Source organism: Fistularia commersonii, chromosome 18 (genome assembly GCF_037954325.1).
Source record: "Fistularia commersonii isolate RoL2024-O1a breed Wild chromosome 18, RoL_Fcom_v1.0, whole genome shotgun sequence".
NCBI classification, from domain to species: domain Eukaryota; kingdom Metazoa; phylum Chordata; class Actinopteri; order Syngnathiformes; family Fistulariidae; genus Fistularia; species Fistularia commersonii.
Genome location: NC_141301.1, coordinates 2403244 through 2427490, shown reverse-complemented (window position 1 = coordinate 2427490; position 24247 = coordinate 2403244). Strand labels below are relative to the sequence as shown.

Sequence of the window (24247 nt, the reverse complement as noted above, 5' to 3'; positions counted from 1 at the left end):
CGCCGCGAAGCTCGGCGACGACGAATCAGAAGCGTCGGCCGGTTTATCGTGGATACGCGACACGACGTACGGTATACCCTTGTTTTTCGCGGGGGTTACGTTCCAAAAAGAACCGGTGATAGGCAAAATCCTTTATTTTTAGAAACCTTTATTTTTTTTTTTACAATTATCATACAATTAAATACTCGATTATGCATTGAAACGAAAGAACAAATCATTTTACAGGCTCAATCATTTGTTTCACAAATAAAAGTGCTGTACTTTAGAAATGTTTTTTTTCAACAAATAAGTACTGTACTGTACTATCAAATAATAATTTTAATCGTCAATGTGAACAGAAGGCTTCAAATTGCAGAGATCAGCACCGCCCACCGCGACCCGAGTAATTGGATTAAACGGGAGTAAATTAAAAATGATTATGAAAAAAATACAAAGTACAGTCGGACAAATAGTGTTTCTTAAAGTTTTCAAACCAGCCCTTGCTAGCATTAAATGCGCTTGTTCCTCCTCTTCCCTGTCACTGTCAGCAAAGTTTTGATCCAGTATTCTCGCTTTTGTACAGATAACGTTCGTTTCCAACGTAATGTTTTTTTTCCTGCAGTCATTAAGCCACAGAGCGAATGCAGACTCCATCCTTACCATGGTCTTGTTGCGGCAACCCTTTTTGCATCCTTATTAAAACTTATCGCCGCTGTCGTCCTTATGTTTTTTTCTTCCTTCTTTACTGAACGAATGGAAGATTCATTCATTCCGTAATGCCGACCTACAGCCGCATAGCTTTTACTTTCCCTTAGCATGTCCAGAAGTTTAACTTTATCTGCGATAGATAGCATCTTCCGCTGCCTTTTGGCCCCTTTTGTCGCTCCAGAGCGTTTTGTCAACATTATGGGTTTTAGAGAAACTCGAAATTGCGAGAGAATTTGCACGTACGTCATGTAAATTCGGCAAGCTGTTTTACGTACGTGTACATATTAAACCGCGACGTTATTGACGCACAGGTAGAGAAGAAGCGGAGTGACTTTTTAGCCAATCAGAATGCAGAACGCAATGCACGATGCAAATCCGTGAAGTAGCGAAACCGTGAAAAGTAAACCGCGTTATAGCGAGGGATCACCGCACATCCTCGCTGGCGCTGCCTTTTCCATTCACACGGAGGGAAAGTTGCCGTTAGCTTCTCTCTGCGCCGAAACATCCGTCTTCCTTTTAATCATTTTTCCCAAAGCTCCAGTTGTGTTGTACTTCCAACTCCAGTATATTTGCCAGGACTCCAGAATATGCTAACCGAATATCCTTTTGCTGACCGTGACAAACTCTTCCAAATTATCGTCGATGCTAGTGGATCTACGGTAAATAGCATCGGTGATCCAGCAAGCCGTTTTTGATTTGGCCGCTTTCCTTTCTTTATATCTTTGTAAGCGATGAAACCCGCCCTCTTCTAGAGCGCCCAGAGAGGTTCGGACTGTCCCAGCAGTTATTTAGTGAAGAAAACATCAACTAAAAGCGCTGAAATTCTACTCCAAGCCGTACTCGCTCGTAGTAGCGCTCTCTGAATATGCATCTCTGGGGTTTATCAACAGATTATTACTGTTGGACCAACTTCTGGAAGGATTCGTCTCTTAGCAACCGCTCAAAGAGCTCCGCTCCGTTTCATTCATGTATGAGTTCCTGGCCCGAGCTGAAGCCGTGAACTCCATACGTGAAGTTAAATGATGGATGGGAAAGTGCTGTTGTTGAATTTTATTTTCAAAAAGCGGAAAAAACGGGGGGCCTCGACCGACGTCGTGCTCGACTCGCGGCATTTCGACTTTACGGCGGTAATCCGATAGGTTTTTCTTAGCGACGCATTTCACCTTGAAGCCGGGCGACGGTAAAATTCGAACAGAAGAATACGCCGTCATGCGCTGTTTTTTTTTGGGGGGAGAAAGGGTCGAGCATTCCATTTTGCATTTTGATCAACTTTCATTTTTGTCATTTTTGTGTTGTTTTCTACCCAGTTCTGTTTATTGAATGATATATTTAATTCAAAATTCAAAGTCGGCTTTATTGTCAATTTCTCCGCATGTTCCGGACAAACAGTGATATTGGGAAGAAATTTCTCACAATCCTACACAGTGACATGAAATTAGCAATATGATTATAACCATCATAATCATAACATACGGCGTTTTAGATTGAGTAAGTGACTTAGGTTATGGAAGTTCCCAATTTTGTCAAAAAAAATTGCCTATTGTTTTTTTTGTTTTTTTTTGGAGAAAGGGTTGAGCATTGCATTTTGCATTTTGATCAACTTTCATTTTTGTTGTTTTCTCCCCAGTTCTGTGTATCGAATGATATATTCAATTCAAAATTCAAAGTCGGCTTTATTGTCAATTTCTCCGCATGTTCTGGACAAACTGTGGAATTTGGAAGAAATTTCTCACAATCCTACACAGTGACATGAAATTAGCAATATGATTATAACCATCATAATCATAACATACGGCGTTTTAGATTGAGTAAGTGACTCAGGTTATGGAAGTTCCCAATTTTGTCAAAAAAATCGCCTATTGTTTTTTTTGTTTTTTTTGGGAGAAAGGGTCGAGCATTGCATTTTGCATTTTGATCAACTTTCATTTTTGTCATTTTTTTGTTGTTTTCTCCCCAGTTCTGTTTATCGAATGATATATTCAATTCAAAATTCAAAGTCAGCTTTAATGTCAATTTCTCCGCATGTTCCGGACAAACAGTGATATTGGGAAGAAATTTCTCACAATCCTACACGGTGACATGAAATTAGCAATATGATTATAACCATCATAATCATAACATACGGCGTTTTAGATTGAGTAAGTGACTCAGGTTATGGAAGTTCCCAATTTTGTCAAAAAAATCGCCTTTTGTTTTTTTTGTTTTTTTTGGGAGAAAGGGTCGAGCATTGCATTTTGCATTTTGATCAACTTTCATTTTTGTCATTTTTTTGTTGTTTTCTACCCAGTTCTGTTTATTGAATGATATATTTAATTCAAAATTCAAAGTCGGCTTTATTGTCAATTTCTCCGCATGTTCCGGACAAACAGTGATATTGGGAAGAAATTTCTCACAATCCTACACAGTGACATGAAATTAGCAATATGATTATAACCATCATAATCATAACATACGGCGTTTTAGATTGAGTAAGTGACTCAGGTTATGGAAGTTCCCAATTTTGTCAAAAAAATCGCCTATTGTTTTTTTTGTTTTTTTTGGAGAAAGGGTCGAGCATTGCATTTTGCATTTTGATCAACTTTCATTTTTGTTGTTTTCTCCCCAGTTCTGTGTATCGAATGATATATTCAATTCAAAATTCAAAGTCAGCTTTATTGTCAATTTCTCCGCATGTTCTGGACAAACTGTGGAATTTGGAAGAAATTTCACACAATCCTACACAGTGACATGAAATTAGCAATATGATTATAACCATCATAATCATAACATACAGCGTTTTAGATTGAGTAAGTGACTCAGGTTATGGAAGTTCCCAATTTTGTCAAAAAAATCGCCTATTGTTCATTTTATTTTTTTTGGAATGTCACAGCATCTTGCGGCGCAGATAATTACAACAAGATTTAAAGCTGTCAGGTTTGTTCTTAGCCATGAAAAGCCCACGTTCCGCCGCGTCCCGTCATTCCGTCAGATGAGCAGTTAACAAGCCGACTCCCTCAAAGGCGCCGCTTTCCGATTTCGCGTTTGTTAGCTTTGCAAAACGGGGCGGAAGAAAAAGGAGCTGTACATTAGGCTGTTGTAAGTTGTCAGTCGTGGGATCTTTCTTTTTGTATCTTCGCGTCGTTTCGAATTCTGTCAAAACAGCTTTTCATCCGTATTGATGATCCCCGTCGTCGTACAAGGACTAAAGCGGGAACGCGCAAAGCGGCGCGCCGAAAGAACCGCGAATGCCCCGCTTCCCCCGACGTGCCCACTTTTAGAGACGCTCGAATCATTTCTTTCGTCATAAAAAGAACGGGCTTGTTGTTTACTCGCGAGGCCGAAGGCGACCGGCAAATAAAAACGACGTTTTTTGGCTTTCTGGGGCCGTTTTTTTCTGCTGACTGTTAAACTCCAAGGTTGCTTTTGCCTTGCTAAGCTCGTCTCGTCCATTCTGGTATTGGTGATCTGTCACACTCGGCCCTCCTCCTCCTCCTCCTCCTCCTCCTCTTCCACCTCAGCCCTGCCATTGTTCCAAAGGACGTTTCTTTTGTTGACCTTGTAAAATATCAACGCGCCTCATCCTCGGGAGTGCGCGATGAAATATTCCCGCTCTGTCGTCCCTTCCCTTTGTCCTGAAGTTTTCTAGGGTAATGGTAAAGATATGAGGTTGTGGAAGTGACAGGGCACCTGGGGGGGGGGGGGGGGGGGGGTTGCCGTGGAGACAGATGCCGTCCTATCACCTTCTACTCACCTGATGTAACCGCTTGGCAAAAAGCTGGCCTCAGGATCAAGCCCTCTGTTGCTTTTTCATGCTGTGGCTTCTAGTTAAGCCGGGGACGCGGACGACACGACGGTTACCATGGTAACCGATGTTGAAAAGAGTTCACGCCGACCCGCCGAGTTCACACTGACACGACGCTTTTAGCGGATTTCTTTATGAGGATAGCGCAACACACGATTGGTCACGAAGCAAGACACATGTGTCTACCAGAGCCACGGTTTGTTAGCGTTGTTAGCGCGTTGTTAGCTTCTACGGCGCGCTCACTCCTTCGCCGTTCGCCAACATTGTTTTGAAATTCCCCTCATTTTTGTCTTCTGGGGCCGTCAAACGTGTTTTTTATTCTCTAGGAAATGTAATAACATGGAATTTATAGAATATTCTCTGTTAATGCAACCTTTGAATAGTGTACTGATAGTAATTGCTAAGTACTGCTACTAGGCTAATACAGTGACACTAGTAATAGGCCTAGCTTTTACAAATACCTTAAAGTAAAATAAAATTAACAAACAAATAAACTATGCTTTAGAATTGTTATTACGTAATGCACCATGTTATTACATTTCCTATAAAAGAATAAAAGGATAAAAAAGTTGCAAGTGCATTTTGTAATAATCTTCTCAATATGTAATAACTTATTTACATAATGCGGCAAAATTGATTACAAAATGTGTTGGGGCAGTTTACTACAAAATGCAGCTTTATTACAAAATGAAATGAAAAAGTTACTACATTTTGGACGTTTATTACAAAATGCACTGTTATTACAAAATGCGGCTCAACACATGGGCCACATGGAACGCTAACATCATGAATGTAACTAAATGTAACCAAATGTAATGTAAAATAAATCTAACTTAATGTTAAATAACTCTGAATTTATTTCTCATTCGACAACATTTTGGGTTTTGATTCTTGAACATGTTGTTTTTCTGGAAAGCTAGCATACTTAGCTTCGTATTTGGTGACACAATGTTGACGTAGATTGAGCTCCACGACGACGACGCTGCCTCATAACGCAAAAGACACCCCAGTTTTTCTCCTTGAAGCACAAACATGATTCGCCCTCCCGTCTTTCTTGAAAAAGCCTTCCATCCGCATCAACTTTTCTCTTCCTGGACATTTAGGGACTTTTTGTTTCTCTCAAATCCACTTGTCGGACACGACATTAATGTGGATACACCGCGATCTAATGGAGGGACGCCGTCTTTTTGAGGGTAACATGAGCGGCACGAATCGTGGGAAATGTAGTTTCTTGTCAATGCACGATTTTGACTTATTTATTTTAACCCTCGTGCGATCTTAACATTGTGTTTACTCCACTTGTCCTACAGGTCAAAATGACCCATAAGACAATCTTTGTACCCTAGTGGTTTACAGCCCACATGGAAACATAAACAAAAAAGAAGTATCACTTTTTCTAATTATGGGGTCTCTTTAGGAAGAGCCATAAAATTTCAAGTTGGGAAAAAAAATAGGTTCAGCTCAACATGGTAGTGGGTCACTTTTGACCCCCAAGACAACACAAGGGTTAAGACAATCGGAAATATGACGTGGCGGACCGCATTTGGCCCCCGAGTTTGACTTGTATGCTTTAGAACTTTTTAATTTTTTTTAACATTCTTTTCAATTTCCAACACAAACTGTACGCACAAACGCAAACCCAAGCGAAAACACGGCATAACCGCATATTTGTGTCGAATCTTTTCAGCCATGCATCTTTTCGGATTAAACTGGCACCTGAAGCCCATGCAGAGGCAGATGTACCAGCTGTCTGAGGACAACACAAGTGGCTTACCCTTCCCCACCGACCTGAGCCTGCCGCCGTTGGGCAACACGGGCTTGGAGATTCCGGACCGCCGGGGTAAGGATGACAGTAAGTCCGGCTCTCGACTAATATCCCGGGTCTACTGCGGCTCGTTATCGACTCGGAAAAGTTCGCTTTTTCAAATCTGAAAGTTTACGGATGACATTTCCGAAGGCGGCGCGGGCTGGTTTCGACTTTTGTCTGGCGGTATCGCGCCGCGGTCACTCGCCTTCTCCGCGGTATGCTCGGAGATCTGCATTGTAATCCTGTGAAAGTTGTTGTAAGTGGGGAAGTGCTATTTGTTCCTGGAGGGAGAAAATGGGAACAGCTTAAGGGAATGAGTATCCAGGGGCCGGAGGGGGGATTAGCCGCTCTCTTCCCTTCAGGACCGATGCGATCCTTTCATCTCCTCGGTCCGGGCCGCCTTTCCTGGCAGCCAAAGAAAGCTCGCGTTCGCCCCGCGGTACCGGCCCGCTCGACTCGAGGAGAAAACTTTTTCTCCGCTCCCCGGCAAAATGTTGCCATGTGATTTTCCGCGGGCGGACAACGGGCGGACGGGACCATTACCATATAGATGAATCCGGCAGTTGTCTTTTCGTTTTAACAGACGGCGGAGGGCGCGTTTAGCTAACAGCAAGCGGAGCCGCACAGCTGGGGCGGATGGGAAATCCATAGCCGCGGATTCTTTCTTTTTTTTTTTTTTCTTTTCTGAACGAGAGTCCGGTGCTGCCGAGCCGCAGCCGGGGAGAAAAAAATAAAATAAAATAACGAGTCTCCGGCGGAGGGGATGCGGATTTGCGCCGCATCGGCGTGGCCTCCTTCAAAGTCCCGTCTTCCTTTCCATCAAAGTGCAATTACCCCGCGCAACAACAGCCATTTATTTAAGCACGAGGCCCATTATCACCGGCCTGGACTTATGATTTATTTAAACAGCCTGATGATTGCGCCATTAATGCGCCGGGTAAACACATGCACGCACAGAAAAAAAAAAAGTAGTTTTAGTTACTCCGCGTTAAGCCAAGATCTGGCAGGCGGGGAGCGCGGCCCCTGTTCGAGCCATTACCGCTGATGGGCTTCTGAGGAAGGCGCCATCTGCCGCGAGCGCCCGCCACCTGAAGTCATTTCTGGCAGCGGGTCCTGGGGGCCGCTTCATATGGCGTCGGACACGGAGACCGCAATTAGCTACACGGGCTAACAGATGTAGCCGTATCCGCAGAGTCCAATATAAGGGTATAACGCGGGGAGATTCTGGCGCCGGATGCGCCGTCGACGTCCTGACACCCGTCTCAAAGACACTTTATATTTAAATCGCTTTTTAATTCAATTATTATCCACGCGGTTTTGGAAGGGATTGTCTTTTTTTTTTTTTTTTTTTTTTTTTTCCGGCGTCGTCGGTACCGTTCGTGCACCGTATGTCCGAGTCTTTTAATCATGGCTTGACATCCCATCACGGTTTGGATGGAAAAAAAAAAAAAAAAAAAAAAAACGGGAACGCATTTAAATAGAAGTCAAAAGAACAAAAAAAAAAAAAAAAAAGGGAAAAAAAAAATGGTAAAAATCAGCGCGGGGATGAAACTTCAATAAAATTTGCACAGTTTGATCCGCGGTTTAATGACAGAATGCCGGCGCTTTGAAATAATCAAAGCGACGCGGTGTTGAATTGTATTTCATCATTTCACTTTCCGAGCGGGATTTCTTTTATTCCGCTGTTTCGTAGCAATCGCCGCACTTCAGGACACGAGGAGAATTCTGTCGAGGGGCAAAAACCTCTTTTCCGTCCTGTTCAATTTTTTTTTTTTTTTTTTTTTACTTTTTGTCTCCCACCCCCAACTGGAATACTGTGTGTGTGTGTGTGTGTGTGTGTGGCAGGGGGGGTCATTGGTTATATTTTTCTCTCTGGTTGTCACGGATGTGATTGAACGTCTGCGATTCCCCTCTCGGATTGATGGCGCCGTCTCGCCGACCGTTCCGCTTTGTGTGCATCGCAGGTAAATTGGACGGCTTGTTCCCGGACGACAGCTACATAGATATGGGGGAGATCGACGTGGGACGCAAGGTGGCGCAGCAGATCCCACCAGGGATCTTCTGGAGGTCCCAGGTCTTCGTCGATCACCCCATGTACCTGAAGTTCAACGTGTCCCTCGGCAAAGACGCCTTAGTGGGAATTTATGGAAGGAGGGGACTCCCGCCGTCACACACACAGGTGGGAAAACACACCTCGGGGCTTCGGAGCCGGATGGTTTTCTTTGTTCGTCCCTGCATTCATAAATTAGAAATGCCGCTCGTCCTGCAGCCGGGATCGCTGGACGTCATTGGGCGAGAGGCGGGTTCACCTTGGACCAATCACAGCGCCGCAATGAGACGCAAGACCGTCCATTCGTTGTCTGAGCAATAGCAATTTAATAGCAATATAATAATAATAATTGTAATGATAATGTTAATATTAATATGATTAAGAACAACAGCAATAAAGATCATTTGTGTCATATATAATGTTTCAATAATAGGTATAATGACAATGATAAAAATATATATGATATCATATTGTATTATATTTATAAATTATATATTTATACATGATATAATATCATAACATAATATTATATGATAATATTGTAAATATTATTATTATACTTTCCATTCTGTTGTCCGTTTTTATCCTTGATGTATTGTTCTCTCTGCTGTGTATTTATTTGTTAATATGTCTTTTACTATTTTCTAATTGTCTTCTAATTGTCTCTCAACATATATTTATATTTATATTTATATTTATATTTATATTTATATTTATATTTATTGACACTATAAATGTTATGCTGAAAATACTTTCCCATGTACAGGTCAATAAAGATTATCTTATCTTCATAATAATAACATAATATAATAATAATCATCATCATCTAGTGATAATAATAAAAATAAAAATAATAATCATATCAACAACAGCGATAGCAATCATTATTATAATAATAAGAAGAAGAATAATCTTGTGATAAAATAAAAATAGTTATCACATTAATAACGTAGATGACAATAATAATAATAAGAAGAATAATTTTTTTACGGTGTTTTACCACTCAACGTTTCCATTCAGACAAATACAAAAACATATTTAAAAGAAACAATGAAAATAACTGTTTGAAAAAAAAAAGTGTCTCCTGCACGTTTTTTCACAGTGGGAGGAAGATGAAACTCCACGCAGAAAGGCCCGCCGCCAGAATCGCACCGGAAACCTTTTTTTTCCTCCCATATCATTCATTTAATTCCTTTTTTTCCATCCGCGCCGACGAGACGCTCCGCGTTCGTAAAAGCTCTCCGGCTGAAAGGCCGGCGCGGTTCAGCCACCGTGTTGCGCATGTAGCCGAGGTTAAAGGAATTTTTCAAAAGCACTGTTTTATTTCCAATTTTTTTTTTTTTTTTTCCCCTCTCTCGGTGGTGTAAATGAATACCCAGCGTGATTCATTTCGCAGTCAAAATATCGTGTTTTTCCCGCGCCTCTATTTTTACTTCAAAGAGAGTAATTTACAGTGGAGTTTCTCCAGCTTTCTACTGATTACACACGGAGTGGCAGATGAGTCGAGATCCCTTTCCTCACGGAGATGGAAATGAAACGCCGTCTCATCGGTATTCACCCGGGCGCCGCCGACACGGAGCGAGCCCTTGTAGTTGCTATTCGGTAAACACCGACTTTTAATTTTGATTATTATTTATTTCCCGCTTCCTCAAGAACCCTCCCTATTTTTCACTTTAATAGTTTTGAACAAGGCTTTCATGCGAGATAGGCGGGCGATGAAATTACCCGTCCGATGCTAATACCGCGTGAGCTATTCACGCGGACCGAATGACGGTTGGCTTATTTCTTTTCGCTTCCCCCTGCAGTTTGATTTCGTGGAGCTGCTGGACGGGAGGCGGCTGCTCGGCCAGGACGCCCACGGCTTGGAGGCGGCGGCGGCGGCGATGCAGCGCAGCCTGGCGCCGGTCGCCGCCCGCGACACGGGCTTCATCCAGTACATGGACTCGGGCATCTGGCACCTGGCGATCTACAACGACGGGAAGGAAACGGAAACCGTGTCCTTCCTCACCACCGCCATAGGTGAGCGCTTCTGCAACTCCTCTATTTTTTCGGGGAGGGCCGTCGGAATAGCCAAAGAAAGCGCGGGTTAATCAAGGTGAAGTTGAATATCACACAAAAAAGAATCAGGACATCAACGCTATCCTGCCAGGCCCCCGAGGAGGGCATTGAGGGATCATAATACCCTCATTAGTCTGAGTGTCTTGTGAGCGAATCAGGGGTCCGGCTTCTGGGATCCATTTGCATACAATTGAAAGCGTGATTGTACCCCTCCTGCGAGTGCCGTTTTTCTTTTTTTTTTTTTTTTTACTATGATTTGCTCCAATTTCCATCCACTCTCCAGATATCAAAGTGGGTATAATATTTCCCGCTCCTCGTGGCGCAGCGGCGGCGGCGGCGGCGTGTGTCCTCCACGGCGGAGGTGAATTCATTTTGTTCCTCTTTTGTCGCCCCCTCCCTCCCTTCCCCGCTGCCCCGAAAGCTAACTCTGATTAGCGCTCGCGTTATCAAGCGAAGGTGCGAAAGCCCCCCCCCCCCCCCCCCCCCCGAGGTGTCGGCTTTCGCAGGGTTGGGGGGGTGGGGGGGACCGGACGGCAGCTGGGAGCCGTTCCTCGCGTGCTCTTTAATTAAAAAGCTCCCGGGGCCGGGGGTCCCATCTGCGACGGGGGCGGGAAGGGGGGGGTCGATGAGGAAGCGTCCGCTACGCCGGCGCAACACGTGACAGCAGACAGACGCCCCTGCTGCGCCGACAACAGCTGTAATTCAATATTTAATATGCGATATGATATAACACGGGGGTGGAAAGGAGGGGGCAGGTGTTTACTTTAGTTTATTTCTTCTCGACGGGTCGCGCGAGAAAGCCTCCACCCCGCGGTTTGCGGCGCAAACAACGCAGCCGGCAGGATTTCGACGCGACAAATTGGCCTCGAGCCGAAGCTAGATTTAAGCGCCGTTCGTCGGTATCGGAGCCGATCTGCCGGGTGGGTGGTGTTTCTAAAAAAAAAAAAAAAACAAATGGGTCACAAGTGCTCAAGTGCCTGTCGACCTCGGGGGGGTTTCCGATCGGAGGAGCGGTCGCCGCGTTGTCGCCGAGGCTCCGCCCCCTTCTCGCGGCGCGGCGTCATCCATCTGCGAGCGCGGGATGAAGGCGCTCCCGTCTCCGATCGCCTCCTCATTACTCGGCCCGTGGCTCCGAAGCGGAGTCAGATTTGTCCTACTCAATGTTTTGCATCACGGCCTCTTGGAGCATGAAGCCATTTGTTCCCGCCGCCGGAGAGCCGGAGAGCCGTCGCCGATGTCTTTCTCCGCATCCCGTAGCCCCCGTCGCGCGGCGATGTAGCCCGTCATTCAAAAAGCGGCGAGCGAAGAGGCGCTGATTAAACCTGCGCGCCGATCCCCCGCCCCCGGATGACCGGACACTCACACAATAGTCAGCTCCCCCGATATGAAGGGTAATGAATTTCAATGAAGCCCTGCTTGAATCCGTGATTTATGCGTCGGTCTATGTCGAGTGCGTGGCTAAGAGATATTCACGGCCTCCCCTTTCCCCGGCTCTCCGAGGAGACGCGAGGAGGGTTCTGAACTGCGTCAGCGTTCTGAGCGGCAGCGACAGGCAGCGGTTTATGATCAGTCAATTAAACGCGACCGTTTCTGGCTCCCCGCAGAAATGCCGGTGATGGATGTATCCAAGATGACTTGAATCCGAGGCGTATTAATGTGGAAAACCTTCCCCGTCTGACGCTCGGCACCTTAAATTAGATATAAAGTGTCTGATTAACACCAAATTACAAACTGGCTCGATTAGTTTTTCCCTTAAACGAGCGAAAGGAGAAACCCGAGACGGCGCGTAATTGCACCCGCGGCTTTTTGGTTTGCTTTTTTTTGTTTTTTCCGGACAGTCCAACCTTCACCCGGCGCATCGCCCGCGCAAAGCTGCGTTCGCTCCGAGCGAAGAAAAAGGCCCGGGCGTGCCCGCCACCCGCGGTCGCTCCTCTCGGAATCCATCAAAACCTCGCGAAACAAATAGTCTGTTTGCCTCCAGGATGCCGGAGGACCGCCGACCTCCCCGCGCATCCCTTCGCTAACCCAACGTGGCACTAGCGAGCCCGCGGCACAAAGAGCCACATCAACAGCGGGTTTCCACGCGCCGCCTTCCCTTCACCCCCTCCGTCGTATCTCCGGTCTGCTTCTGCCTCTCTCTTTGTCTTCCCCTTCCATCCTCGCCGATGATTGACTCTCCCGAGTAGAAAAAAAAAAAAAAAAAAAGAATCCGCGGCTCGCATTTCTAGCGCTTTGTCGAGCACAAGACATTCTTTTGTTCCGTAAGTTTTGCCTCGGAGCTTCTGGCGCCCGAAGGTATCGGACAAGATTTTTTTTTTCCTCCTCGTTTCGGGGATTATCGAGACGAGAGAGGCAAAGTTCCAGCGCTCCGAAGAACCCTTCGGAAAGATCTCGCTCTCGACTCAGAGCGACAACGCTAACCGCTTGCTCGCTAACCGCTAGCTCGCTAACCGCTTGCTCGTCTTATTCTCTGCGCGATCCGGTCGTTCACCGCGCTAGCTTCTCTCGGAGCTGCGCCTCTTCCTGAAGGCACCGCTCCGATTTCGCCGATTTACAGACGCGGTAAACTTAAAGCCATCATTTCGGCAGGAACGGATTCGCATTAAACCGCCAAGACACCCCTTTGTCGTTTGTGTTTCTTTTTTTAAACGTCCGATTTTGATTAGTTTCCGCCCCGGGCGGACGAGATGCTCCGGCGCCTTCGCACATAATCACAGCGAAGGAAATATTAATGAGCGCGCCGTGGGTAATGCAGCTCGCGGCATCGTGATGGATAGACGGAGCGGGAGCGATCTCCCCGGCGTATTTATCGGGTCCGGGTGGCGCACAAAGTAGAAAAACCTCTGGGGCCAAATATGATACAGTAACATTAGCCACGGACAGGAGTAAATGAACGCCGCCGGGCCGCCGGCGCTCGGAATCGACCCGCTCGAAGGATCGCATCGGCGCATTTTTTTACCGGGGCGCGCCTCCTCACGATAATATTATTAATAATAATAATCCCGATGGCTCCCCTTGCAGATTCCATCGACGACTGCCCCAGTAACTGCTTCGGGAACGGCGACTGCGTGGCCGGAACCTGCCACTGCTTCTTAGGATTCAAAGGACCCGACTGCGGGCGAGGTGAGTCACTCGCGGCAAATAACGCTTCTAAAAGCCTAGTTTTCGTCAACGGAAAAAAAATAAGCGATTGCTTAAAAGCGAACTCCGGCTATTTGCCGTGTAATTCGTCCGTGGGCGACGACAGCCGACTCCAAAGAACACAAGCAAATAGTCTGAAATCTAAAAAGATGTCTTATCGGAGACAAACAGTCGGATACACGACGACGACGGGAAAACAATGCGAGGTGCCGTTTTTTGGAGACGCCAAAGTTTGCCAATTGTCTCGTGAAATTAAAATCAAATCCGCCGTACCGCCTCGTCTCCATTGGGTGAGTCGCCAGCCAATCGGAAGGCGGCAAATAAAGACATACATACCAATCATTATCTTATCCACATTCAAACTGGTTGCTGGACCTTCAGGTACCTTAACATCACCGTTCTCCCGTCAAATAAGACGGGCCTCGTTCGGAAAGCAGCAGACGCAGATCGACACGGCGACCTTTTGATTGTCGGAGAAGTCTTTGGATAATAGCGATAAAGCGGATTTTTGTCGTACCGTCTTTGCAACGGTTGCCCTTCAAGACAAAAGGTCAAGAGTTTGCCGTTTTCTTTCTCGCCGCGCGGCCCGGTTGTCAGGCGCGGACTCGATCCCGCGTTCGGCCCGATCGTCCGGACGTCCATTCAACAAAGTCTCTGCGCTGTGTGTGCTCTTTTCAAAGCTGCCTGTCCGGTGCTCTGCAGCGGGAACGGTCAATACCTGAAAGGTCGCTGCATGTGTCACAGCGGCTGGAAGGGTTCCGAGTGCGACGTCCCCACCAACCAGTGCGTGGACGTCACGTGCAGCAACCACGGGACGTGCATCGTGGGGACCTGCATCTGCAACCCGGGCTACAAAGGAGAGAACTGCGAAGAAGGTGACTGTTTTGATCGGTCGCCCCGTGAAACCCCGTGACACGCCATTGCTTTAATCGCCATTTTGGTTTGTTAACGGGTAACGTTCCGACGACGGCCGTTAAGCTAGCGCGGCTTATTTTTAAACCGCCCGTCCGGCAGAAATAAAGGGCGTCCGCCGTGAAGAGCATAGTCGTAACCCCTGGCAATATCCAACCCGAGTGACTTATACGCCGCGAGTCTCTGATATAAGGCGACGCATTAATAAAAATGGCGGTTTCATTGTCTGGAATTCTGGGGAAACGTCTGACGCGGGTCCGCCGGGAGCCCCCGCTCGGCGGATAAGGCCCCGGCAGATAAGATTGAGGGAGCCATTGTGTTTGTCAGCTGTTGAAGGCTCTCATTTCAAGATGAAAAATGGGCCCCGGGAGTTTGATAAATGGGGGTGTGTGACATCCATAGGCCCCCATCCTATTTTGGGTGGAGTGTTGGCCATAAGGACTGGAGGGGAATGCGGATGAGAGCCCTTTTACCATTTTTACCTTTCTTCGGCGCGACCTTCAGCCGCGATGATTAATTGCCAGGAGAGAGTTTCTTGTCAGTTGGCCTCTGATCTTTGCGCTTTGCGCCCAAACCATCTGCTCGGAGTCGAGGGATCCTGTTCGTCTCACTCCGACGGCCTTTACAACCGTTTATGTCGCGGTAAAGAGGGGCCGCCGCGCCACCGTCCGGCCCCCCGCTGGCCATCTGCGTGCAACGTACGTCCAAAAATACGTATCGTCGTCTCACATCTGCGCGGACGTCGCCGCCGTTTTTTAAACCAATCCCGACCGCTTCTGTTTTTCTGTCATATTCGGCTCTCGGGCCGTTGTGATCACGACTTTCCTTTCAGATTCACCTCGCCGTTGAAGGACCTTCTTTTGTCGAGAGGCCTCTCGCCGGCCGAGGCTTATGTGAAGCAGAAGCGTGGGCCGCGCCAGCTGCCGTTTGTTTCTAATATTCCTCAAACTTCTCTCCGGTTCGGATGGAAGTAGAGCTCCGTTCAGTTCGGTTTTACGTGCTCCTCCGTTCACTCGCGGCGCAGACGTAAAGCCGGGCGCCGGCGCTAATCGAGCGCGCGGGGTACCTCTTTGTCTAAGAGTCACTCTTTGGAACCCCTCTAGTGGACTGCCTGGACCCGACCTGCTCGGGCAGAGGAGTGTGCGTCCAGGGCGAGTGCCACTGCTTCGTGGGCTGGGGCGGCCCGGGCTGCGAGGGCCCCCGGGCCTCCTGCATGGACCAGTGCTCCGGACACGGCGCCTTCCTGGCGGACACGGGCACCTGCAGCTGCGACCCCAACTGGACCGGCCACGACTGCGGCACAGGTGAGTGGTCGCGGCGGACGAGCGCGAACGCCGGCGGACTTTCAAATGTACCACGTGTCGGCTTTTGTTTGTGTCGAGAACGAGGAGCGGCGCGGTTTGTAAAAAGGCCTTGAGCGGGGAAGAAGGGCGATTGCAGCGCAGCCAAAACACTTCAAACGCTTTGATCGGAATCCTTGTTTTCAGAAAGGACGGATCTAGATAAAAAAGGCGATTACGGCTGTACCCCTAGCGGGCCGGAGCCTTTCTCTGCTCTCATTGGGCGACAGGCGGGTTCACCTTTGACCCGGCGACGAGGGTAACATAAAGAGACATACAACCGGTCGCCACTTACGGGCGATTTGGTGTCTCCAGAGAACCTCCTGAATGTTTTTGGGACCTTCTTGCTGTGAGGCGGAAGCGCTACCCTCTGCGCCGCCAAACCCGAAACAGATACATTCAATTATCCTCATCCAAGAAATATGGCGTGATTTAATTTCCCAGACATGGAGGAAACGCGCGGCATTAGCGTGACATGAAACATTTTCGGGTTTTCCGAGTATCGTGTTCCCGTAAAGCCGGGACAGAGCAGAGCTGTTGTCACCGGCGATGACGTAACGTGATCTCCGAACCGAGTTCTGGGTTTCCTCACAATGGCGTGAGGATGAAATCCGCCGGCGGTGGCGCCGTCCGCTCGCTCCCATCGTGTTCAACTCCCCCCCCCGTGGTGGCGGAGAATAGTCCCCTCAGGGCATCTGGTCGGGATGCCTCCTGGAAGCCTCCCTGGTGAGGTGTTCCAGGAACGTCCCTCCGGGGGGAGGAGGCCTCAGGGAAGACCCTGACAGGCTGGAGGGGAACCAGCTGCTTTCGCGCTGTAGGAACTTTTTCTTCCAAAAACATTTCCTGGCACCAGGACGTTTCTTTATGCACTCGAGCAGCAGAAGAACCAGGAAGCAGGATCTCGGTTTCTAAAACCACTTCAACTCCTTCTCCGATCCAGGGTATTTTTGAGGTTCCGTAGGAATGACGTGACGTAGGTGCTCGGTGGAACTCCTAAGCCACCGCAGAAATCCCGTTTTAAAACCTATCGCGGTCACTGCTCGCCAAGAAAGTGAGCATCCGAGAGGTCCAAGTTCTTCTGGACCGCTTCGCCACAGAGGGGTTTCCAGGGTTCACAGAAGAACATCAATATTTTGGGTTTCCTTCCCGCGGCGAAGCAGCGCAGGGAGAAGATCAGAACATTGTCTGTGGAGGTTCTCAGTCGTCCATGTCGTGGTGAATTCTCGTTGAAGTCTTCTTGTCTTGGCTACTGGACTCTCAACTGAGAGGCTACTTCTAATTCTAGTTCTCGTTCCAATGACCTGTGGGGAGTTTACGGATATAAATGCCAGCGTTTTGGGCGGTTCTAGGTTATTGTGGCTTGTTGTGTAAATGGAAGAGTTGCAGAAACTCGGTCTAAGGGCGGTTGTTATGCTAATGGGGGTGTCGTCGGTTGGAACAAAAGAGCAACTCTGAGGGATTACCTGGATTGGCATGTGAAAAGGTAAAGCTAAACAAAGGAGTGCAACCTGGTGGATCACATGAACTGAGGCTCATGTGGACGTTACCGGGGGGGGGACGGTTCTGGTGGTCGGTCTTTCCTGGTTGCTCGGAGGGTGCAGATGGTCATCTGTCAGAGCGGATCAACTCACAACACAACACGAGAAGCCACCATAACGTAGACCCGCCCAAAACCCTTGCAGTTAAATTCAGAAACTCCACATTGGTCACTGGAACTACAACTAGAATCAGAAGAAGTCTCTCGCTGTGGGCGGAAACGCTTTCAAGTGAAGAAGTCCAGTTGCCACGACGAGAAGACTTCGACAAGAGCCAGAACACTTTAACCCGCCTGATAGACCGCGCTTGTTGTTCCCGCCTTGCAGAACATGAACCCTGTGGCAGCTTGTTGTCCGTTTCTTCTTCCTCTTCTTCATTTTTAAGCGTGGGACTGGGAATCCAGAACTAGAAGGTTCCCAGCAGGAGGCTACTTCCTGGAACGGAGTTCACGCCAGTTAGTTCCTGGCACCTTTCTGTCCAGAAGCTGGCCTGGGAACCCCTCAGTATTTCCCGGAAAGAGGAAAACCTGGACCTCCCCGCCAGAGAAGCGACATCGGGCACGAGTCAATTGTCCTGCTGGATCCGGCAGATGGGTGGATGGACAAGACAACTGCGATTTGTTATCCGAGCTAGCAGATATATTTGCGTTAAAATCGGCGAGCTGCACCGTTCCCTTCGAAACATTTGAGAAACGGCTCGCAGGACGATCGACTCGTGCCCGATGCCGCCTCTGCGATAGATCAGAACTTCAAGGGTACCTCCTGATGGGTCCAGAACCGGTACATCTTGGAGACTTGTACAACCGCCTCAGCGAAGGCAACAACACTTTCCCGGACGCCTCCCGCACCCCAAAAACCCCTCCGTATTCCGCGCAGACGGGATGACCTATTAGGTAATCCCGGGGATTTTGAAGGAAACGGGCAGTTAGTTTGAGTTTGCCTCGCACACAAGCAGAGCTCTGTAAATGATGATGAGTCGACTCCTTATCCTCCTTCATCCCGCTCATTGTGAAGAGTCCGCCGCTCTAATGCAGCGCTAAGCTCGGCGGCGGAGGAGCGAAGGAGCCGCCCGGAACGCCGCGGAAACCAAAGGGGAAGCATGGGGGGCTTTCAATAAATCTTGCAGGATTCCCTAATCCCCTCCCCTTTCCCTGCCTCGGATGTACTTTTAAGACACAAACTTGTTTTTTTTTTTTTTTTTTTTTTTTTTTCCTCGGGTGGCTTTGCCGACGGTTCGACCCGGGCGTGCACCGACACCGGCGGCGGCGGCCGAGCCATAAAAAAAACAACGCCTGGGGCTTTTATGTGCTCTGAATGTGTGTGTTTAATGCCATTTTCACACCCGGAGGAAAGTTTGTTTACACGGCCCTTTAGTGGGAGATTGTAACTCGTTCCCCGCCGCAGAGCCTCGGCCACAGATAACACAGGTTTGCCTCACTGCCTCGTAATTGGACCTTCAGAAAGCGTTTTTTTTTTTTTTTTTTTTTTTCCTCCCCCCGATTCACTTCAATATTTGTCTTATCGCCCCTTTCCTATTTTTTATTTTCCAAGGCGGTGCGCCGGGTTGCCAGTTCGAGTCCGATCGCTTTCCGAGTGACGTTCATCGGAAACACTAAATTATCCAGACGTGGGTCAATAATTGTTTGATAGACCGGCGGCCGGTCGAGGGCGAACCTTTCGTCCAATGACAGCCGGCGTTGGCTTTCCCGTGTACAGGATAAGCGGCGTAAATAATGAATGCGCGAATGTTGTTTGCTAACGAGTTGATGCTCGGGACGTAGCCTCTGCTCGCAAACACGCCATTTATCGTGATTATGAATAACATGTTGACGCGCCGCACACACTGCGGCGGCAAATTTTATTTATTAGCGGATCGTTCCGGAATCCATTTTTGACCTTTTTTTTTGGGGCGTTTAGTGATTTTTGCAGCTCCTCGGCGTGCATCGGCGTGCCTTCGCCGGCTTAAAGGGCACCGACTCCGCGCGCCGCGCTCCTAAAGCAAATGTCAGGACTGAAATTAGAATTTGCATAATGGCGAACCGGCGGAATCAGAAAAGAGCCTTTTCGTTATATTACTACTCTTTTTCTTTTAGTAAAAACATTTTTAGACCCGTCGCGTCTTGTTCGGCTGGAAACACCCGATTTAATTTGTCGCCATGGCGACACAGCTTCAGCAAAAGCCGCTAATTTACCTCGCAGGAGACTCGGCCTGCCCCGCGGCCCTAATCCGGTCACGTTTTCCGATCGACTCGACGAGCCATCCAGTGAAATACGGCCGCCCGTTTCCTCGCCGGCCTCCGCCGCCGAGTCCCATTTATTACACGGTAGCTAACAAAAAGGTTTTTCATTGTGATTCATGAGTCATCCGCCGACGTTTAATTTTCCTTGAGACCTCTTCAGGCCTTTCTCCTGGAGTTCCAGAGAACAAAAGGTAACGGGACGATCGGCGCCCAATGGAAGCCGTAGGACGGAACATTTTAAGTTCTTGTCCGGGTACGAGTTCAGCCGGGGACGATTTAAGCGTCCACCAAAGAAGAAGAGGAAGACACGGAAAAGTAACCGCGGACGATCCGCGTGAAGAACCCAAGTGTTAGCTACTCCTGAACTTATTTTGGACCAAATGTTGACGTTCCTCGGCGAGCCCTGGGAACTCCTCTGTGAAGAACTCGGACCTCTTCGTTGATCTCACCGCGTCTTCATTTTACATTGAATTTACATTTGGCAGACGCTTTTATCCAAAGCGACTTACAACAGAGGACATAAGCACTGCACATAACACTTGCAAATACATAGTCCATAAAGACCATAGTTTTTAAAAATGGCACCGCGCCGTACGCAAGAAGTATCTGAGCGCGAGTTCAACCTCTAAAATGGTTCCTAGAAACCGAGATCCCCGGTCGCTTTCCTGTCTGAACGCGCCGAGAAACATCCTCCTTCCTGAAAAGAACCGCAAAAAAAAAAAAAAGTCGAGCATCGGCGGGTCTCGGCTCCTCCGAACGTGGCGCTTACTCTTTATTTAGTCTAAAAATAAACTAAATTTGACGGCGCCGTGAAAACCCGTGCGTGGAAACAAAGGGAAACGACACGTACGGTTTCACCCGAATGGCGGGAGGTGACTTTCACAAAAAGAAGACGAGCCAAGAAGAAGAAGAAGAAGAAGAAGAAGAAACTGCCAAGGCCGTCACAATCCGTGTCTTGTCTTTGTAATGGATTTATTAGATTTGTATTGTCAAAGAGGATTGACCCTTATGAGGTGCAGGAATTTCTTTTCAGCCGCCATCAGACAAGGTAGTGAAGCGTAGCCGCCTTTCCTGGACAATAACTCCTGCATTTGTCTTTTTTTTTTTTTTTTTTTCCACCCTTGTTGCCTCGTCCCATCACCGCCTTGTCTCCCCTTTCCATCTCACTTCAACCCCCCCACACACACATCCACCTTCTGTTATTGTCTCCCTCCATGATGTCCCTTGTCTCCCACAGAGATTTGTGCGGCGGACTGTGGCGGCCACGGCGTTTGCGTGTCGGGCACCTGCCGCTGCGACGACGGCTGGACGGGCGGCGGGTGTGACCAGAGGGCGTGTCACCCTCGCTGCAACGAGCACGGCACTTGCAAGGACGGGAAATGCGAGTGCAGCCCCGGCTGGAACGGAGAACACTGCACCATTGGTAGGACGGGAAGAAGTTCGGAGGGGGGGGGGGGGGGGTCCGTATCTGATCGTGTGTGTGTGTGTGTTTGTCAGGGGGTCTTGGGAGTCCAACAAAGGGGTGGGTTGTGTGTGGGGTGTGTGTGAGGGGAAGGGTCCGGTTAGAGAGAAGAGAGGGGAAAGCATGCGTAATTGAATTTGTGCAACTCAGTAAAGCATGAACAGGTTTACTCAAGGATCTGAGGCTTGCCTTCATGCATTTTAATGTGGGAATGTGCTAAGGTGTCCTTTGATTTCACTCATCCTTTTTTCCATCGCTCTCTCTCTTTTTTTTTTTTTTTGCATCCATTTCATTGACTCTTAATTTCAAGCGCTTTGACGAGCGTTTTTTTTTTTTTTTTTTTTTTTTTTTTGTGTTTTTATCTCGCGACTCTTGCACCCTCCCCTCCGCCCCCGTTCTCGCGTTTTATTTAATTATTTTTTATTTTTTTGTTTCCCCCCCCCCCCATAACAGTTTTTCTCAGCAAAGTTTTATTTTGTTTGAGAACTCGATGTCAAGATCCGTCTGGGACCCCCCCGACATCTCGGCGACAGAAAGCGGCTTTGTGGAAGGGGATGTTTTTATGATGCAGTCGGTTGCGCTCTTTATTTCGTTCCGCCGTGACAAGACGAACGCCTTCAACATAGAATGGGTTTATTTTAAAATATATATAGATACGTATAAATATATGTATACATATATTAGGGCTGTCAACCAGGGTCGCTATGGTTCAAGATTCAAGATGTTATTTTAAAACAAAACTCCGATCAAATGTAATGACATTCTTCGCTTTTGTACGTTCCCCAACTGCAAAAACACAAACTGTATAAACACACTTTCCATATATACACACCATGTACACTTTAAAACTAAGTTTACACACAAGAAAAATAAAAGAAGACTCACAAGTACAAAAAGGAAAAAGTCCCGAGCAAAAAGAACTTGACTCATGATGCAAGAGAATACATATAAATATAGAGAACAGATATATGTCCAAATTGGAAAATTAAATGAAATAAAATAAAATAAAATAAAATAAAATAAAATAAAATAAAATAAAATAAAATAAAATAAAATACAATTAAATTAAATTAAATTAAATTAAATTAGATTAAATTAAATTAAATTAAATAACCCCAGCAATTTTGCTTTCAAATAACTCTCCATATGGATATGGCAGTCGTTCATCCAGCTGCTGTTTCACTAGTTGGCCAATCTGTAACTGCTGTTCCAGATTTGTTTATTTTATCCGAGGCCCCCAACATGATGTTAGGGTTTGGCTTGAGTCGGCGTGTTGGTCACTGAAGTCCTGACGGAGGCGCCCCAGATTCATGTCCGCTTGGCGTTGATGCGGTGCGGATCTGGAAGTGCTTTTTGGGGAAAGGAGAACTACTTCCTGCAGAGAGCGACAACTACTTCCTGTCGCTCGATTGCCCCGTCTTGGTTGTATTTTTTTCCTCAGACATCCGTCCAGGGGTTGACGTGCAGTAACAGGTCATCCGACTCGGTTGAGCCAGGAAAGAATTTGCTCGCGGAATTGTGGAACTATTTGCAAATCGCGCGTTAGCAATCATAATCAGATTATTTATGCAAATTCCTCCTTTTTGACAGCCCTAATAAACGTACACATGACGTGCATATTTCGCAAAGACGTCTTCAAACAACTCCGATCCAAATGAGTCCTTTTTTATGAAGCAGCCTGCGATGCTATGCTAACCTGTTACATCCCATCTTAAACGGTGTCGGTCTCTTTTTTTTTAATTTATTCCTTTTTGCTCTCATAACCACCATGTCATCTGCATATACACGAACTTAGAAAAACCCAAAAGGCCGCCTTTCATATTCCTGCGCTTCCAAGCTAAACGCGCATATATCGTTCGATGGACGCTAACTTTTAGCTCCGCCGAGGAGCCTTTAAAAAAAAAGCCTTCTGAACCGTTGCGTAAGAAAACCGTTTTTGATCTCCGATGAAAGAAACGGCGAGCTCCTTCCTTCCCGCCACCTGACACCACGGCGCTCATTGTCATTCCACCGTCCGACCGCTCAAGCGGCGCGGAGGAAGCGCAAACACAATACCTTCCCCCCCCCCCTCGCCGCCGTGGCTCCACAGCGGCGAGGGGGGGGGGCGGGCGAAAAAAGTTCCACACAATTGAATTAACGGAGAGAAGTCCGGAATCTGATTTTATTTAAAAAAAAATTTTTTTTGGGTGGAAAGCTTTATTCCATATTCAAATAGGTGAGTTCTGGCGGTATTTTGTGTCTGGGAGCGGCGCTAGCTGACTTCAGAGCCTCGACTCAGCGTGTGAATGTTTTATACGCTGCTCGTACATTATTGATGGGCCTTTTATAAGTGCCATATTGAGATCTGCGCTCCTTCTACAAGAATATTCCTCGGCGGCGTCCATTAAGGAGCCAAAGATCTCGATTTAAATCAATTTTCATTATCGGGAGCACCGCCGGGTGGGGGGGGGGACGCTCCGACAAACCCCACGTCTGTCAACGTTTTCGGATTTGAGCTTCACGAATGTAAAGGTTGTAACCTGCGCGTCGATCAATCACCCCCGAGATCCTCAGATGACAAAACGTCCTCTCTGAGCGTATCACTATTTTTTTTTTTTTTCTCCGTCACCGCCCCCCTCTTTCTTCTTCTCGTCTCCGCCCCCCTCCACCGCCGCCTCCCCCCCCCCCTTTTTTTTCTTTCCTCCCCCCCCCCCCCGTGTTGGATCGTATCCGTCGTGTCGCTCGTAAGGCATGGTTCTGCTTCACGACTGCGCTTCTCTGTTGTTTATTCTTTGGTCTTTTTGTTTCTATTTACATTCCTGTAACGTAAAACTAACACCTTGCCTTGCTGTCTTGTCATGGAAGTGGCACCGTCCAGACCTCCCTTACATGTCCTGTCTTTTATCTCCCAAGCTCACTATCTGGATAAGGTAGTGAAAGGTATGGCATTCCTTCCTTCCTTCCTTTCTTTCCTCTTTGCCCTCCTTCCATCGAGTCTCCAGGCAGCAATAACAAATCACGACCACGCCACTCATGTCGAGACCCTCGCCTCCCCATCATTTTTTTTTTTTTTTTTTGTCATGCTGTCACAGGACGGGTTGGACGCCTCCGCCCGCCACCTTCGCGCCTCCCGCCGCGGCCACTCCCTGTTCCTGCGGGCCTCGCACCCTTAAATAAGGCGATATCGGGGATTGGTCTATGCAAAGCGCGCAATGCATTACGGATGAACTTGCAGATGCCCAGATAGGTGCTGAT

The 24247-nt window shown here is 47.6% G+C and overlaps 1 protein-coding gene across 1 annotated transcript in view; it reads left to right on the top strand.

Moving 5' to 3' along the window:
• Positions 1 to 24247, top strand: part of tenm4 (teneurin transmembrane protein 4) — a 191243-nt gene that overhangs the window by 98968 nt on the left and 68028 nt on the right. The window contains exons 8-15 of the mRNA XM_086164949.1: positions 6156 to 6320; positions 8240 to 8454; positions 10131 to 10344; positions 13405 to 13506; positions 14205 to 14399; positions 15540 to 15740; positions 20789 to 20974; positions 23906 to 23932. Coding sequence (XP_086021075.1) covers positions 6156 to 6320; positions 8240 to 8454; positions 10131 to 10344; positions 13405 to 13506; positions 14205 to 14399; positions 15540 to 15740; positions 20789 to 20974; positions 23906 to 23932 — 1305 coding nt within the window. The remainder of the gene's footprint in view (positions 1 to 6155; positions 6321 to 8239; positions 8455 to 10130; positions 10345 to 13404; positions 13507 to 14204; positions 14400 to 15539; positions 15741 to 20788; positions 20975 to 23905; positions 23933 to 24247) is intronic.